This window comes from Asparagus officinalis, chromosome 7, assembly GCF_001876935.1.
Source record: "Asparagus officinalis chromosome 7, Aspof.V1, whole genome shotgun sequence".
Lineage (NCBI taxonomy): Eukaryota > Viridiplantae > Streptophyta > Magnoliopsida > Asparagales > Asparagaceae > Asparagus > Asparagus officinalis.
This window is the reverse complement of record NC_033800.1, coordinates 35,560,291-35,576,318: the sequence shown is the minus strand read 5'-3', so window position 1 is coordinate 35,576,318 and position 16,028 is coordinate 35,560,291. Positions and strand designations below refer to the sequence as shown.

The 16,028-nt window shown below is 37.3% G+C and overlaps 3 protein-coding genes across 3 annotated transcripts in view; 2 read left to right on the top strand and 1 right to left on the bottom strand.

Annotated features, from left to right (window-relative positions):
- LOC109846958 (uncharacterized mitochondrial protein AtMg00860-like) lies at positions 426 to 1,334 on the top strand. The gene is made up of 2 exons (XM_020416199.1): positions 426 to 558; positions 976 to 1,334. The coding sequence occupies exons 1-2, from the start codon at positions 426 to 428 to the stop codon at positions 1,332 to 1,334; spliced, it is 492 nt and encodes a 163-aa protein (XP_020271788.1).
- LOC109848693 (probable polygalacturonase) lies at positions 9,027 to 14,528 on the top strand. The gene is given in 7 exon segments (XM_020418333.1): positions 9,027 to 9,470; positions 10,070 to 10,390; positions 11,907 to 12,027; positions 12,124 to 12,298; positions 12,375 to 12,445; positions 13,602 to 13,967; positions 13,970 to 14,528. Coding segments are annotated over 7 exon segments (1,368 nt in total). The 5' UTR covers positions 9,027 to 9,452; the 3' UTR covers positions 14,266 to 14,528.
- LOC109850724 overlaps positions 15,040 to 16,028 on the bottom strand; it is a 3,728-nt gene continuing 2,739 nt past the window's right edge. The window contains 1 exon segment of the mRNA XM_020420794.1: positions 15,040 to 15,435. Coding sequence (XP_020276383.1) covers positions 15,293 to 15,435 — 143 coding nt within the window. The 3' untranslated portion in view covers positions 15,040 to 15,292.

The following is a 16,028-nucleotide window of genomic DNA, read 5'->3' as shown; positions in this document are numbered from 1 at the left end:
GCTTCTAGAGAACATTTGTAGTAGATGTATTATCAGCTTAGATGAGTCTGAGTTTGTGGTCGATTTGATCATCCTACGTATGTTCGGGTTCGATGTGATTCTTGGTATGGATTGTTATCTTTCTACCATTTTAGTATCGACTGTTTTACGAAGATAGTCAGTTTGCGAGCATTCGATGGGTCTGAGTTGATTGTAGCGACCTCACGGGGCAACCAGTTTGCGAAATTATTTCTAGCATACGTCGAGGAGGTGATGATGCGGGATTGGGGTGCTAATTTGAGCGAAACACGAGTAGCCTCAGAGTATCAGGATGTCTTTCAGGACATACCTGGATTGCTTCCAATGAAAGAGGTTGAGTTTTGTATCGAGTTGCAGCCGGACACGCACCAATATCCCGAGCACCTTATCATATGGCACCTACTAAGATGAGGGAGCTACAGATTCAGTTAGATGAGCTTTTATCTCAGGATTTTATTCACCGGAGTCGTTCTCCATGGAGAGCACTAGTCCTCTTTGTGAAGAAGAAGGACGACAATATGCGTTTGTGTATAGATTATCGTAAGTTGAATAAGGTCACCATCCAGAATAGGTATCCACTACTGAGGATTGATGACTTATTCGATCAGTTGTAGGGAGCACAATATTTCTTGAAGATTGATCTTCGATCTGGCTATCATCAGTTGTGGGTTCGGGAGATGGATATTCCCAAGACCGCCTTTCTGACTCGATATGGGTCTTTCGAGTTTCTTGTCATGCCATTTGGACTGACCAATGCACCCGCGGTATTCATGAATTTGATGAAGCGGGTTTTCCGTCCATATTTGGACCAGTTTATGATCATTTTTATCAATAACACCCTCATTTATTTGAGATCAGAGGTCGAGCATGAGCAACATCATCATCTGACATTGCAGACTTTGCGGGAGCACCAGTTTTATGCTAAATTTAGCAAGTGTGAGTTTTGGCTTTTCGAAGTCAGATTTTTGGGCCATGTGATTAGCAAGGAGGACATTTCAGTTGATCCAACCAAAGTAGAGGCAGTTCTTGATTGGGAGCCACCGAAGATCGTTACGGAGATTCATAGATTTTTGGGTTTGGCCGGCTATTACAGGAAGTTCATTCAGGACTTTTCAAAGATTGTTGCACCACTGACACACCTTATGAAGAAGGGTGTTCAGTTTGTTTGGGGACCAGAGTGCCAGAAGGCCTTTAATACTTTGAAGATTAAGTTGACTACAACACCAGTGTTGATCATTCCGAGCAGTGATAAGACCTTTGTCGTCTACACTGATGCATCGTTATCGGGTCTAGGAGGCATTTTGATGCAGACCTAGAGAGTAGTGACATACATCTCGCTGCAGCTGATGACTCATGAGCAGAATTATCCCACACATGACTTGGAGTTGGCAGTAGTGGTCTTCACATTGAAGACGTGGTGCCATCAAGCATGATGCTAAAGATACTAGGGCATATAATGCTTTATTGAAACATACATTGATAGTTCATTTTGAACGATCAAATCTATCAGTTGCAATAGAGTATCGTTGATTCTGATAACCGTGAGAAGAAAAATAATGATCATCTCCTCAACACTAATATGGTATGTATCCTGTATATGGCCCCACTCTCTCAAGATATTGAATAACTTCATGAAGCAATTTGGGTACATGCGGTAAATTCTACAAAAATCTTGTGGATGATTATACACCTTGGACTGTAAGTATGTGAGACCAAGAACTGTAATACCACATTGAGGATGTCGGAAACTAAGTGTATTTGCTATGAACTCTTGTGATAGAAGTCCTGATACCTTTGTGATTAGATCTGCAACCTCAACAGCTAATCCAATTATGCGAATCAAAAGATTATCATCGAAGTCCTCATGATGAAAATATAAAATGGGCAAATTTTGATCTTCCTCCATCCTATTAATTAATATAACGAATGAGATAGAATCAATTTACATGAAACTTATGTGCATAGGAAATAAATAATGCACTCTATTATTTGCACAAAAGGGGAATGATAATATTTTTAATGTGTATAGTTCATATTTTAAAATGTGCATAGAATCAATTTCTTATGTTTGTGCGAGGGAGCCATAACGGGCACTGTACAGTTCCATAGTAATTAAATATCGTAATCAAATTTTTAGTTTAAAACATGTTAATTGAGAAGTATAATTAGATTTCTTGCTGATAATTAGATTTTCTTGCTGTAGAAAAAAAAATATCACATTTGTTACCTTGAACCAAACTAGATGCAACAAATACTTTTGTATAGAGATCCACTTCAATTAGGTGGTAATTAGAGAGAACTCAATTACCTTAATTTTTAGTTGTCCATTTCAATTTCATGGGCTAGGGTAAGGTCACGTAAGATTTTATTATTATTTAAAAAATTACTTCTATAATAGTGAAAATTCCATGTGGATTCATTTTATCCCTTGAAGCAGGAATAGACTGTAGCAATTGGATAATTAGGCTCTCTCCCATTATTATCTAATTGGAGAGGACCTGAATCTAATTTGTGAGGATTTGAATCCTATACAATAAGAGGTAACACAGCAATAAAAACGCATTTCTTGGAAAGAAAGATGCAAATCCAGGGCAAGTAAACAGATAACGAATAAGTATTTGGATATACACTATCTACAACACCAATCAGATAATGAATAATGTATTTGGATATACAATAAGAGGTAACACATTAATGATAAGACAATTCTACTTCCTCGTGTGTCATCTGCCGACGAGCTTGCTGATTTCTTCACAAATGTCTTACATGTTCATTGGTTCTAGTTTCTTATACTCAAACTCACTTTGTTTGATCCAACATGAGTTTGAGAGGAGAGGGTGGCTGTTGATAATAGTGTTAGTAGTGGGTTTTTAGTCCCACATTGGTTGTGAGAACACACATCACCCTCTTCTACTTGTATAAATATATGTGCACACTCAATATTAACTCAAGGGAAATTTACCTAGGACACTCTCTCTCTCTTTACTTTAGCAAGTTTAATGGCTAATTTTCTGCAACAAATGCGTTGTTTCTTCTCCTGTAACATTCCCTGCAATTTAAAAGTTTATTTTTATTTGCTTGATCGAAATCTAAAAACGAGGCAATATACGGGAGAAAAACAATCATAAAAAGCCACATTATTCATTGCATACTAGTATACTACCAAACCACGTAGACAAACAAAGGGCGCCTCCCTAGCAACTGACAATGCACAGAGTTCACACACTCAAGCAAACCAGACAGGCCGAACTCAACTCAGATACTAATCTACCAGACCCACGCTTCAACATTATCAATTTGCCGGCCCATGATTAGCAGCTGGGCCGGAGCCCGAAGCCTCGGCATCACAGAAGCCCCTAAGCACATCACCCTCCTCAGCAGTGAAGCCCAACGTTGTTAACATAGCATCAGCGGCCCAACACTTGTGCTCGATGACCCGAATTGCCCGACAACAGCTTGGACCGAGATACGTCTCGCCGTTGACAAAAAAGAGAACGACTTCACCACTGCACGATTTGAGCTCCATCAGTGAGTCCCAGCATTGGGCCGTTCCATCGGCCTGTAGGCAGTTTATACTCGTATACTTTTCGGAGTGTTTTCTGCGCCCAAATGCGCTGAACCGGCTTAAAATGAGCCAAAAATGGCAGTAAATCGGTTCAAAAAATCCTCCGACTCTTCCGAACATGTAGGAGAAGAGTGAGTAAGTGATGGGTTGAATCGTCGCTCGATTTGAAGTCGTTTCGATGCTCGGTTCGACTTCAATTTGAGTTTTGGTTTGAATTGGGTCTGGTCCGGTTCGGTTCGGTTCGGTTCGGCCCAAAACCGGTTCACCCTATATAAGAAGGGTTTCTTTTTCTTTTCTTTTTCTTCACCCTAGGGCCGGCCCCCCCTTTTGCCTCCTTTTTGAATTTCTCTTCCCTCGAGCCTCCGTTCTCCCTCAAAACTCGATCTTCGTCTTAGATTCATCCTTCCTTTTGATCCTTGACTGAGAAATCCCTCGAAACTTCCATATTTAGACTTTCCTTCGAGCCCCTCGAGCGCGTGGTTCGAGCACTTCCAAGATCTAATTTTTGTCGGATCCTCGAGCTTCCCCTCAGGTATATCTCCATAATCTTGATCTATTTCATGTTTGATCTAGTGTATGGAATAGCGGGATCGCATATAAGGGTTGAGGGAGTGATTTGATGCCTCAAGCTCGCCTTTTTAGGGGATAAAAAAGTGATTTTTATTTCTAGATCTGACCTCTTGAATTCTTTTTCTGTAGGCCATTATGTCGCGAGTATCGAGAGGTCGTTTTCCTGCTGCATCGGTTGATGGCGCGCCTCCCTCATATGCTGGTGAGCAATTTTTTTTTGACATTTTCGAAAATTTACAAATTAGTCCTCTTTTTTCTGGATATTTGCAAATTGGTCCGTTTTACCCCCCGTTGTTCTCCTTGGTGAGGCAACCGGGAAAGGCCTTGGTTCTCCTTGGTGAGGATCGACTGGGCCGGGCCCACGCAGGGGAGGCTAGGAAGAGGAATGAGAGGATGATGTATGGCTGAATTTTTGCCATGTTGGTTAGAGGTTGGAGTTTAGGTATGAGATTTGGTAGGGATTTGGTGCTAATTTATAGTGATACGTAGAAGGAGACGGACAGGTGTAACGTTTAGATTATGTGATTAGTGGTAATTAGTGAGGATTAAGAGAGGAGATATTATGTTTAGTTAAGTTCAATGCGTTATTTGGTCATTGATTAGAATTGCAATCGGATACAACGACGACCACGTAATGAGTACTGCTAGTTGCATTTATTGACCGAGAAACATTCTGGGCTAAATTTACTCGTAGCACTATGGGCTTTCTCTTCATTGCGCGTTATAACGTGCATGGCCCAAATTCCTATGCTCTCGATTCATTTATTATTTTGAGAATGGTTTTCTGATTCTTTATTTATTATTACTTTCAGCGAGCTTTTTGATATATACATTATTGCTTACACGAAGCTAGTAGCGCATGTAGATAGATGTTCGCCAACCGAGGCACATGTGAGTCTCCTCGAATGCATGTGATGTGATTGAGACGTAATAATAGGTGAGGCCATGTTGCCTCGTTTGAAGATTTATTATGTGATCTGATATGATATGGGGTTGAACAAGAACAGTGAAATATTTTGTAGAATTTAGTACAAAAAACAAAGGGGAAGGCAGATAGATCCCTGTGTGGAACTATATAGCTAATGATACGTTGGCCTCATTAGATGATGTCCTCACCTTACTATTTTCATTTTCTTACAAGGATGAAAACATGGGAGATACCATGAGGTTCATGGCCCAAACCTCAAAAAAAAAAAAAAGTGTAGATGGTCACAAAATTTATCACATAAGTGACCATGTGAGATATCATCCAAGTCAGCTCATTTATGGTGTACACCTGCATTTTTGTCCCTTTACCTCTCATGTGGTGTTTATTTTTCTAAATTTTATGAAAATAACTTAAGGATCCAAAATATGAGATAAAGGGATGGGACATGTGAGGTGTCCCCTCCCTTTTGCATAATGATCTGGTCATGTCAGCTCATTATGCAATAGGGAGGGGACACCTCACATGTCCACTCACTTGGTCTCATATTTTGGGTTCCTGTAGCAGCGCTCAAATTTTATTTGTATAAAATAATAACGGTAGTAATAATAATAATAATAATTAAAACTAGATATTTCTCCACCATGCAATTATTTGCTAAACAGATTGAAGGAAGTGGAGCAGTGTCGGAAATGTTATTAGATTTTCAAAAGGAAAAATTCTTTAAGGACCCAAAATATGGGACCAATAAAAGGGACAAGTGAGGTGTCCCCCTCTTATTGGATAATGAGTTGGCCATCATTAATGATGACCAACTCATTATCCAATAGGAGGGGGACACCTCACTTGTCCTCTTTATTGGTCCCATATTTTGGGTCCCTCTAGCAAAACTTTTTCAAAAGAGAATGTCAATCAAAATAATCAATGGTCACCAAAAGTCCTAACTTGATAATCTAGCCTGATATTGTTAAAAAATCTACAAATATATTTTAATTAAAAATCCTAATATCATACATGGTAATTTTTCTCTTTGGAAATTAAAGCAAGTTGGTGGTCAGCGACTCAGCTACATCACTGTCTGTGGTCCGTGGAGATGATGAACATGCGGTGTCCATGGCACACGAGCAAAGGTGTATACTGTCATGAACAATTAATGAGATAACAATTAAGAAGAAAAAGCTAACTTCGGAAAATGTTTTCAACGATTGTGGGTTTTCTTAAGGTATATATTGATCTACATTGATTCTACAACTCCAAACTCTTTTGGATCGTTTTCATATTACTCCCTTAAATCTTTCATGTTCTGAAAAAATTATTCCCTCACATTATTGAAACTGCTAGGGGCCCAGTTCTTAAGCTATTAAAAAGTAGTCCCTCAAACGATTGAATTTGCTATAAGACTCCCCCAGTTCTCATAAATTGTTTAACAATAATCCTTATAGTTGCTATATCTACTTTTAATTGAAGGAACTAATTTCAAGTAACTCAAAATTTGGAGGATCTAATAGAAATTTCAATGATTTCGGGGAGACGATTTTCAAATTATCATAAAAGTTTAGGGACCTAATGCCAATATCAACTATTTGAGGGACTATGTTTAATACGAAAGATGTAAAGGAGTAATATTAAAAGAATACCATTTTTAGGGTTGATTTTTAGAAAACCACCCTCAAGTATGGGCATGTATCAAAAAAACCCCTAAACTACTTTGATTTGAGTAAAAAAAACTCTCTCAAAGTCGAGGTTGTTGTGTATTACCACCCTCAACTTTGAAAAATTGAGAAACTCCTAAAATTTTCTCACTTAACCCCTATAACTAACATAATACGTCTTTAAGTTGAACATGTCATGTTACAAGCGTGTGACTTAAAACGACTGAGATATTCTTTAACCATTTAAAAAAAATAGCCTAGATTTTCAAAGGGAGGAGGGAGGGAGGGAGGGAGAGGAAGACTAGGAAATGGCTCAAAGTCACTTTTTATCGGTTGGAAGATTTGTTTAACTAATGTAGTTTTTTCTCCAAAAGATATTTAGATCATTCTATATTTTGAGATAACTTGCGTAAGGATGCTATGAGAATAGTGTTAATATTGAGTTTTGTGAGACACTTCATAATTGAAGGGGGTTTTTCTCAAAATAATCAAAATCAAAATCAAAAGCACTATTAAATGGTAGTATTTTTTTTATGCTTGAACATTGGATCCCAAAGGTCCCCCTGTCATGAGAATGAATGTATAGTGTACAGAAGAAGGAGGGGGCACCTTTTTATGTTCATGTCCGGTTAAACCCCCCTTGGCCCCTCAACGGATAAAGCTTCGTATTTCTAGTGCTCATTGACATATTAGGAAAATGATTCTTTAAGGTACCGTGAAGCAACTATTAAGTTAAATTAATCTACATAGTACAATACTAATGCCACCCTACATTGTGATGAGGGGAAAACCATGTTATTAGTCAATTTATTCATCTTCAAGATACTTGTAAATGGTGCATGATGCATATATGAAACATTTAATTTGATTTGACCGTGTTGCTATCTCGCAGCTGTCTAATTTGGATTAGTAGAAATCTTATCTCATGCTTAATCCACACTCCATTCGTCCTCGTGTCTCGATTCATCAATTCAGGACATAAGAATTGGACAGAGTTTGGGCTTTGTCCGCCCATTGTATTGTAGCGAGGCTAAGTTCAAACGTATGAATGTGTGATCTCACAATCCATCATAAGGAACCGACTCTTGATATCTAGGCGATAAGGAAGCATAAGCAACATTAATGTTGCTGCTATTATAAAAGACTTTTCTACTTGCTTCTTCGATGAGTAGTGGTAATCAGACTATAAATCTCAACCTATTTTATGCTTCTAGAATTAAAAAATATATATATGAGATTCTTAATGACTGGTCAAAGTTAATAGTAATTCACAAAGAACTCCCCATTCATGTTCCTCGTGGTTGAACAGAAGCAAAAAAAATTGTAGATTTGTAAATTTGTTAGTACTGTCCTTCTTGTATATGTTCAATGAATAATAGATTGTGGACAAAAAGATTATTTTGGGGTTGTTTAGATATGGTCTCGTAATTATTTTATATTTTCAACTTAGTTCCTCAAATCGTCGGCCTTCCTCAAAATATATTCCTCTATTAGCTTTTTTTCATCCAATTTCCTTATTCTTGTTGGGCTAGTGATTAATCCAACACTGTTGATTACCGGTTTACCCTCCGTTCATCCATTCTCGGTCAAATCACAAACTTCCATCTCCCTCTCATGTATTTCGAAAACGTGCTAGGATGAAGGGCATCTCTTTAGGGGGCAAGCAGAGCGTTTGGATTTTACACGAGTTTTGAGTTTACAAACATGTTTGAGTTCAGACATAAACTTAAAAGAAAATGGCGTAAGCGAGAACCCAAGTTAAAAATTTTAAGTTTAAAACATATGAAAGATGTAAGGGGTCAATATCAAAATTTTTTTTTTTAAAGACCTCTTTCCACTCAAGTTACCCAAGCTAACCTCAAAAATGTTACTTAGCAAATAATGACCCCTAACAACAAAGAGGGGCCCAAGGAGCGTAGACTGTTAAGTAAAGCTAGGCATGAAACCAACACTCACTCGATTCTTATAATGACTCCACCCAGATCCAACAGAGGGTAGACGATCTGCTTTGGTTAGTGCTGCTTCCAAATGTTGTGGAGATCCCAATTGGGTCAGATCCCAATCCTTGTGCTTCCCATTTCCCATATGTGTGAATCAAAATCAAAATCAAAATCAAATCGAACTTTGTACAGTGACATGATACTACACTAAAACTTAATTAAGAGTGGCTTACAAGGGAAAAAGGCCATCTAATACTTGTTTAATACTCTCTCAAGAGATATCCTAACAGCATCATTTTGAAATTTCCTTTTTTGACCGTTTATAATCTTTCTACTGGCGGAAATCTCAATCTCAACAGAAAGAAAAGAGAAGAAATTTTTTTAAAAAAAAAAAAAAAACCCCACATCTGGGTTCTGTTCAGTTTTCCTCCCTTTGGCCAGCGGTTTTGTGAGAAAAGGGAGTTCAAAGGCCTGGGTTTTGTTTTTTAATTGAGGGGCGGGGGGCGCAGCTGAAGACAAAAGGCCAGTTCCAAAGCCGTAACCGTTGCTTCTTTGGGAGAGCAGGAGGTGTCACTGACATGACTCCTTATGAAATCGAACATCAAATCACTTGGATTCTTGTTTTGATGCTGGGTTTTTGATTGGGAGCACTGGGAGCTAGTTTCTTAGAAATTTTGAGGAGGGTGCTCTTCAATTTTGATTTTTCTTCTTCTTCTTTATTTAAGGGATTTCTCTGATCTTTTTCTGGTTTAGTCGCTGGGGAGTCCGGATCCTTGAGTCATATGAAGAGATCTAAGGCTGTAAGCCTCTGCTCTGCTCTGCATGCTCTTTAGATTCTCTTTCTTTCATCATAATTTGCTACTTTATTCACTGTGATTTTTTTTTTTTTTTTGGATACTAATTTTTGTTGCTTAGCCAACAGTGGAGCGAACAAAATTAGTGATTAAGATAGTGCTTTTTTTGGGGGCGGGTTAACTTTTCAATTGTCTTCTTCTTCTTCTTCTTCTTCTTCTTCTTCATACAGCTATAAAATCTAAGATGATAATGTAGAACTGGGCTCTGATAATATCAAGTTTTTTTTATCTTTTTTTGTAGGGTTCCCTATTTTCTTGTTTAAGTTTTCTTATCTAGAATTTTTTTTTTGCTTTCAAATTGTTTTCCTTGATGAGTGTTGAGAATCGATTTTCTTTTGATGGGTAAAGGATTAATTCCCTCCTCCTTTCTATCGTGCTTAGCGCTAATAAGGAAGTGGAATTTGGGCATTTCAAGATTATTTCAGTCTAAGATCTTAATGGGTTTACTGTTTTCTTTTTCCCATCTACAAGAAAACGTTGCTTAAGGGTCTCGGTTACAAGCCAATTCAAGCTACTGATACAAACTGTTATTATTTTCCTCCCAGTTGTTTGAAGTTGTTCTGCTTCTGGCATTGATTGGTGAAGCCCCATGGGCAGCAGCCTCACATAGATTTGATTGCAAGAGCACGAAATCGAAGTTATATCGTCCCCACAGCGTCTCAGTAACTGAGTTCGGAGCTGTAGGGGACGGCGTGACTCTCAATACCAAGGCCTTTGAGAACGCTATCTTCTACCTCAACTCATTTGCCGATAAGGGTGGGGCCCAGCTCTTTGTTCCGGCCGGGAGATGGCTGACGGGTAGTTTTATGCTCATCAGCCACCTCACATTGTCCTTGGATAAGGATGCAGTGATTCTTGGATCCACTGTGAGCTTCAATAGATCTTTGTTATTTAGGGGTTTTTTTTTTTTGAAGTACTTAGTTCATATATCTGCCAATTCTATTGTTTAACTTGAGTAGATGTTATGGAGTAATTTAGGGATGTCGAATCAAATTTCTGGATGAATTTAGTATAGGGGAAATTTTTTTAAAATAGACATTTTTTGCTAAATATTTAGTAAAATAGATCACTTTACTAAATATTTAGCAAAATAGACCTCTTTTTGGCCAATAGACCAAAAAATATCGATTTTGAAAAATAGGGCTTAGAAAACATACGGGACTACTAGTCCCGTATGTTTAGAACCAACTTACTCACCGCCATTTTGAAAAACAAGGCTCAGAAAACATACGGGATTAGTAGCCCCGTATGTTTTCTGAGCCTTGTTTTTCAAAATCGACTTCTTTTTCGCCTATTGGCCAAAAAGAGGTCTATTTTGCTAAATATTTAACAAAGTGGTCTATTTTGCTAAATATTTAGCAAAAGTGGTCTATTTTAAAAACTTTCCCTTTAGTATATCTTTGTTACGATGCAATGAGCATGACTTACTAAGGGATACGTCATTCTCGAAATACCACACGAGAAGAAAAAAACATAAACATGTGAATGCGTCTTAGTTATGTGACATATAGTTTTATCTAGCATATGAAGTGTAAAGAAACGAATAAAGACCTAAAATTTAGGGTTAATTGCTGATAGGCAACCTATAGCGTCACTGGTTTGAAGTTACTACCCTCTAGTTTTATTTTTGTAGATAGACCCCTTGATGGATTTGGGGTTAATTGCAGATAGACAACCTATAGTGTCGCTGGTTTGAACTCACTACCCCGCTTGCTTTATATTTGTAGATAGACCCGTGAGTGATTTTGTTTGACTCTTTTACCCTCGTGGTGCCTATTTCTCAGAAAACTTTTTTTTTCTCTGAGCATAAAGAGTCAAAAAAAAAAAAATCACATCAGCAAAAATGAAATTAGAGAGGGACTAAGTTCAAGACAACAACACAATAGAGGGGCCTATCCACGGTTAACTCTAAAATTTAATAAGAGACCAATAGCACACTACACATTCAAATTCTACAAGCAACACTGAGTCTGAAAACTAATCATCATTTAACAAGTACATATTTCTTGCAAACTAGACTAGAAATGCTATAAATAACTTAGCAACCTGTATTTATGCATTGCCACTTGAACTTGCTTATTTATAAAGAAGATGGACAGGATGAAACAACCTAAACCATATTAAAGGCTTGAATGCTAATTCATTTCTTAGTTTGAAACATAACTGATACATCCCAGATTATATCTGATCTGGTACATCTTGTATCCCATATAAATTTTGGAGACATATTTGGGGTATACTGCACATATCCGAGCACCATAATTTTGGTACCCGATACATATCCGACATAGAACTACTGCATCCCCAAGTACTACAGGTTTCGCATATGACTAGCATTTTTTTGATAATTTCCCCCCTTTCTTTTCGTATATCTTTCTCTAGGATCCTTCTCATTGGCCAGTCATTGATCCACTGCCTTCATATGGACGAGGTCGAGAACTACCTGGTGGAAGACACGAGAGTCTCGTTCATGGATATAATTTGACAGACGTTGTAATAACAGGTTTGATTAATATCATACGCTCTATACTAAGATTACTCATTAATTCATAATAAACTGAAGATTTCTGAGTGATTTCAGTACCCTTTTCTTATACAGGCAGCAACGGAACCATTGATGGACAAGGGAGCTTTTGGTGGGATTCATTCAATAATAAGACTCTGGATTATACGCGGCCTCATCTTGTTGAATTTATGTATTCAACTGGGATTGTCATCTTAAATCTTACTTTCGCAAACTCCCCCTTTGGGGCGATTCACCCTGTATACTGCAGGTTAGTTAGCTACACATTCTGGTTCTGTTCCCTTGTCACCTTTATAATTTGAGAATGTTTTTTCTTGAGTGAACAGCCAAGTGTTCATCAAGAATGTCACTATCCTGGCCCCTCCTGATTCGCCAAACACTGATGCAATTGATCCAGGTAAAGATCAGTAAGTTTTGAAAATTTATTTGTTAAAATTTAAAAAGAAATTTATCTCATGTTAATGTTTCCAACATCAAACAAAGGATTTTTTGAAGTGTTTACTGAATAGTTTCATTCTTATGTCCAAATATTTGGCAGAAAATGAAGGGTCTATGTCATATAATTATATGTTTCTTATTGTTTCTTTCTAGTGTCTACTAACGGAATGTCATAATATATTTCTACTAAAATGAAATACTTATATGTATATATATCATAAGTTAGGAATACTAAGTGCCCAATTTCTTTATTGCAAAAGTGAAACTGTGTGCAAATTTGATTTCAAGATAAAAGAATTATTTAAGTTTCATGTAGCTGTTATCTCTATCTGGTATCTAGAACAAGATCCTTAGAGAAATTTATGCACTTGTTTGAAAAGGCTGCTACCTCAGGTGAAAAACTCTTTCCTAAATAAATTGAATGACTTGCAGATTCCAATTGATACATCTAGCTTTAATGATCAACAAATGTATAAGAGATAGCTCCATTTGATTCCTACCACTGTCCACTAAATACACAGTCGTTGTTTAATGATTTTAATCCTGAACTTCAAGACTTGATAGAAATCACGATTAATTAGGACATGCAGAAATCATGAGTCATCTCAAAGTTCTTTTACGTTACCACCATGAACTACTTATAGTACTCACAAGTTGGTGTGGCAACCTCTTTTATCTCCCTGACATGATCATTTAAGGAGTAATTCAGAGAAACATACTTGATTCCAATCTTATGTGTTTGCTTACACCTTATCATTCAACAAGACATGCATGCAAATCGATAGTTATTTCTGGTCGTACCTAAACTTTCACCACTCCGCAGTTTTATTTTAGGCTAAATTTCACAAAATCCCAAGCAGTTTGCCCCATTTTGATATTTCCCTCAAAAAGTTTGGAAATGTCACTCGACTCCCAGAAAAATCTCACATAACCTCCAAAAAGGGGTTTTGAAAATAGATTCAGAAAAGTAGAGTTTTGGGGAATAAGTGACAATTCCAAACTTTTGGTAGTTATCTCAAAATGTTCCAACCTTGTCTGGTCTTTCTGAAATCTACCCTTTTTTATGGAAACTTTCAAAACCATTCTACTAAAACTACAAAACTTTTTACTATCAGACTCTTCTAACAACGTCTGCATTGAGGACTGCTACATCAGCACAGGCAATGACCTAATAGTCATAAAGAGTGGATGGGATGAATATGGAATTTCCTTTGCTCGACCAAGCTACAACATCAGTATCTGTCGCATAACCGGAGAAACAAAATCAGGCACAGCTATTGCCTTTGGCAGTGAGATGTCTGGTGGTATATCAAATGTTAATGCTGAAGACATCCATATCTTCAATTCAAAGCATGGCATCGGAATAAAAACTTCTAAAGGGCGAGGTGGCTATGTTCGAGACATCTATATATCTAATATGACAATGAAAGATGTTGATATAGCGATCATGATCCAAGGCCATTATGGTGAGCACCCAGATGATGAGACGTTATCGGTGAAAATATAAGAGTTGCGGGTGTATTGGAAGGAATCCAAGGGGATGAGTTCACCAACATTTGTCTCTCCAATATCGTTCTCAATGTAACTAAGAATGATAGGTGGAAGTGCTCATATATCAATGGTTATTCGAACATGGTCTCTCCTGAGTTGTGTGAGGCTCTGAAAGAACTACCAGATGATTCATCGCCATGCTATCAAAATGATAATTTGAGGCCTCAAAGATATGATGCCATCCGTTTGGTTAGTCCTTTGGAATATATTGGCATCATGGGAGCTTGAGCATGGCTCTACAGATGTGTTGAGTTCAAAGACAGAAAATTCAAATTCCCATTGAGAGATGTGTATTTTGTCCAAATATGTTTAATTCTTGTCATTTTTTCTGAATATATGTTGTTTTTTCTTGCAATCGTGGGAATTGGTCAGTGCTTCCTTGGCATAGCAAGCTAAAAAAGTTTGAAATCCGCTGTAAATTCTTGTAAACAAGTAAAATAATGCCGAAAGTGTCTTCTTTAAGAAAAGAAGTTACCCATTGAGTTAAGTAATGGCTTACAGATTATTTGCAGCAATTAAATTGTTTAATTTTTCTTGAAGCCCCTTCTTAATGGTGTTGGATAGTTGCATTTGTTTATAGGGGTGCATTTGCTGCACATCTGGTATATTTCTAAATCGATCTTTTCCCCCTCCATTTATTGCATTCTTCAAAGAATTGAATCATCCTAGTTTATGTGAAATTCTGTGTATTCAACTCCAAAGAGTGCCAATGTAAGTTATTTTTCTTTCACTGCATGTCTCAATCAAGGACAGGGAGGAGAACTGTGTCATTGATACACAGCAGTCAGCATGAACTATTGCAGGTTTCAACAAAATGAAAGAGTAACAAAACTTATCCCAGTCAGAGTACGGTAATGCCAAAATAGTTCCTGTAGCATTCCTAAACGTATAACTAGAAATAATTGCCAGCAACACTAATTTGTCGAGTATTCAATATAGGAAACATGATAGACCCACAGAACCCAGTTGTATCTGCATGTAACAGGCTCATCCAGTAAGAGATGTCACAAAAGGGTAACTGATATAAACTGTTTCAAATGACTGAAGCAAATCAGGGATAAGTTCATGGATATCATTTGCATAACCCACATAATCAGTCAAATTGTTATGAAATACATCATTATCGTCTGAATCACTTTGTTTTGGGATAAAGCCAAGGCAAAATGGTTTTGTGACACTAACAGATGGGGATAACAAAATGCATAGCTCCATCAATCAATTCTAAAATCTGAGAGTTGTAAAAAGAAGAATGCAATCACTTTAGGTTGTCATAAGCAGCGATATTCTGAGGTTCACATTCCGGACTAAAGAGGCGCACCAGCAAGGCTGAGCTTGAGCTCACTGAAATTGCTCCACATGAAGCCCATCTGAGACTTCTTGGAATAGTAATTCTTGGACCTGTATTAGAACACAAAATTCGGATTAATTGGGAGAAATTTTCTGAGCTCGAAATATCAATTTAGGAAAGAAAAATGTCAGCAATTGATATTGACAGGTGATATGTATAAGTTTTAACTGCAACATGTAACTTCTCAGAATGTATATTTTAGCTGAGAAAATTGTTAAATTTAATAAAACGCAACAACAAGTCAACAACCCCGCCCAAAAAGTTCAATAAAAATAAATGACTCGTGCAGGGATCTGTACAGCTTGAAACTGTTTACATCTGCACAGATCACGTATTTGATTCTGAGAGTTTAAAGTTGGTATTAAAACAGTATGGTGAATCATCAAACCACAACCCTAAAGCAAAGCAGAAAATGGAAAGTGCAACTCGAGCTGCTACTTTGTCTGAATCAAGTCATGATTATGGGAAAAAAGAATGCAGGGTTTCCCTTAAGAAAGTCTTCAGAAGTAAATTCACAACTTTAAAAAATTTGTGGTTCATAAATCCTGAATTTATAACACAAAATACAAGTATTATGAATAGATGCATGACAAAACGTTATGGCCTAGGAAAATTGTTCCACCTTCTACAAACTTTCACTATA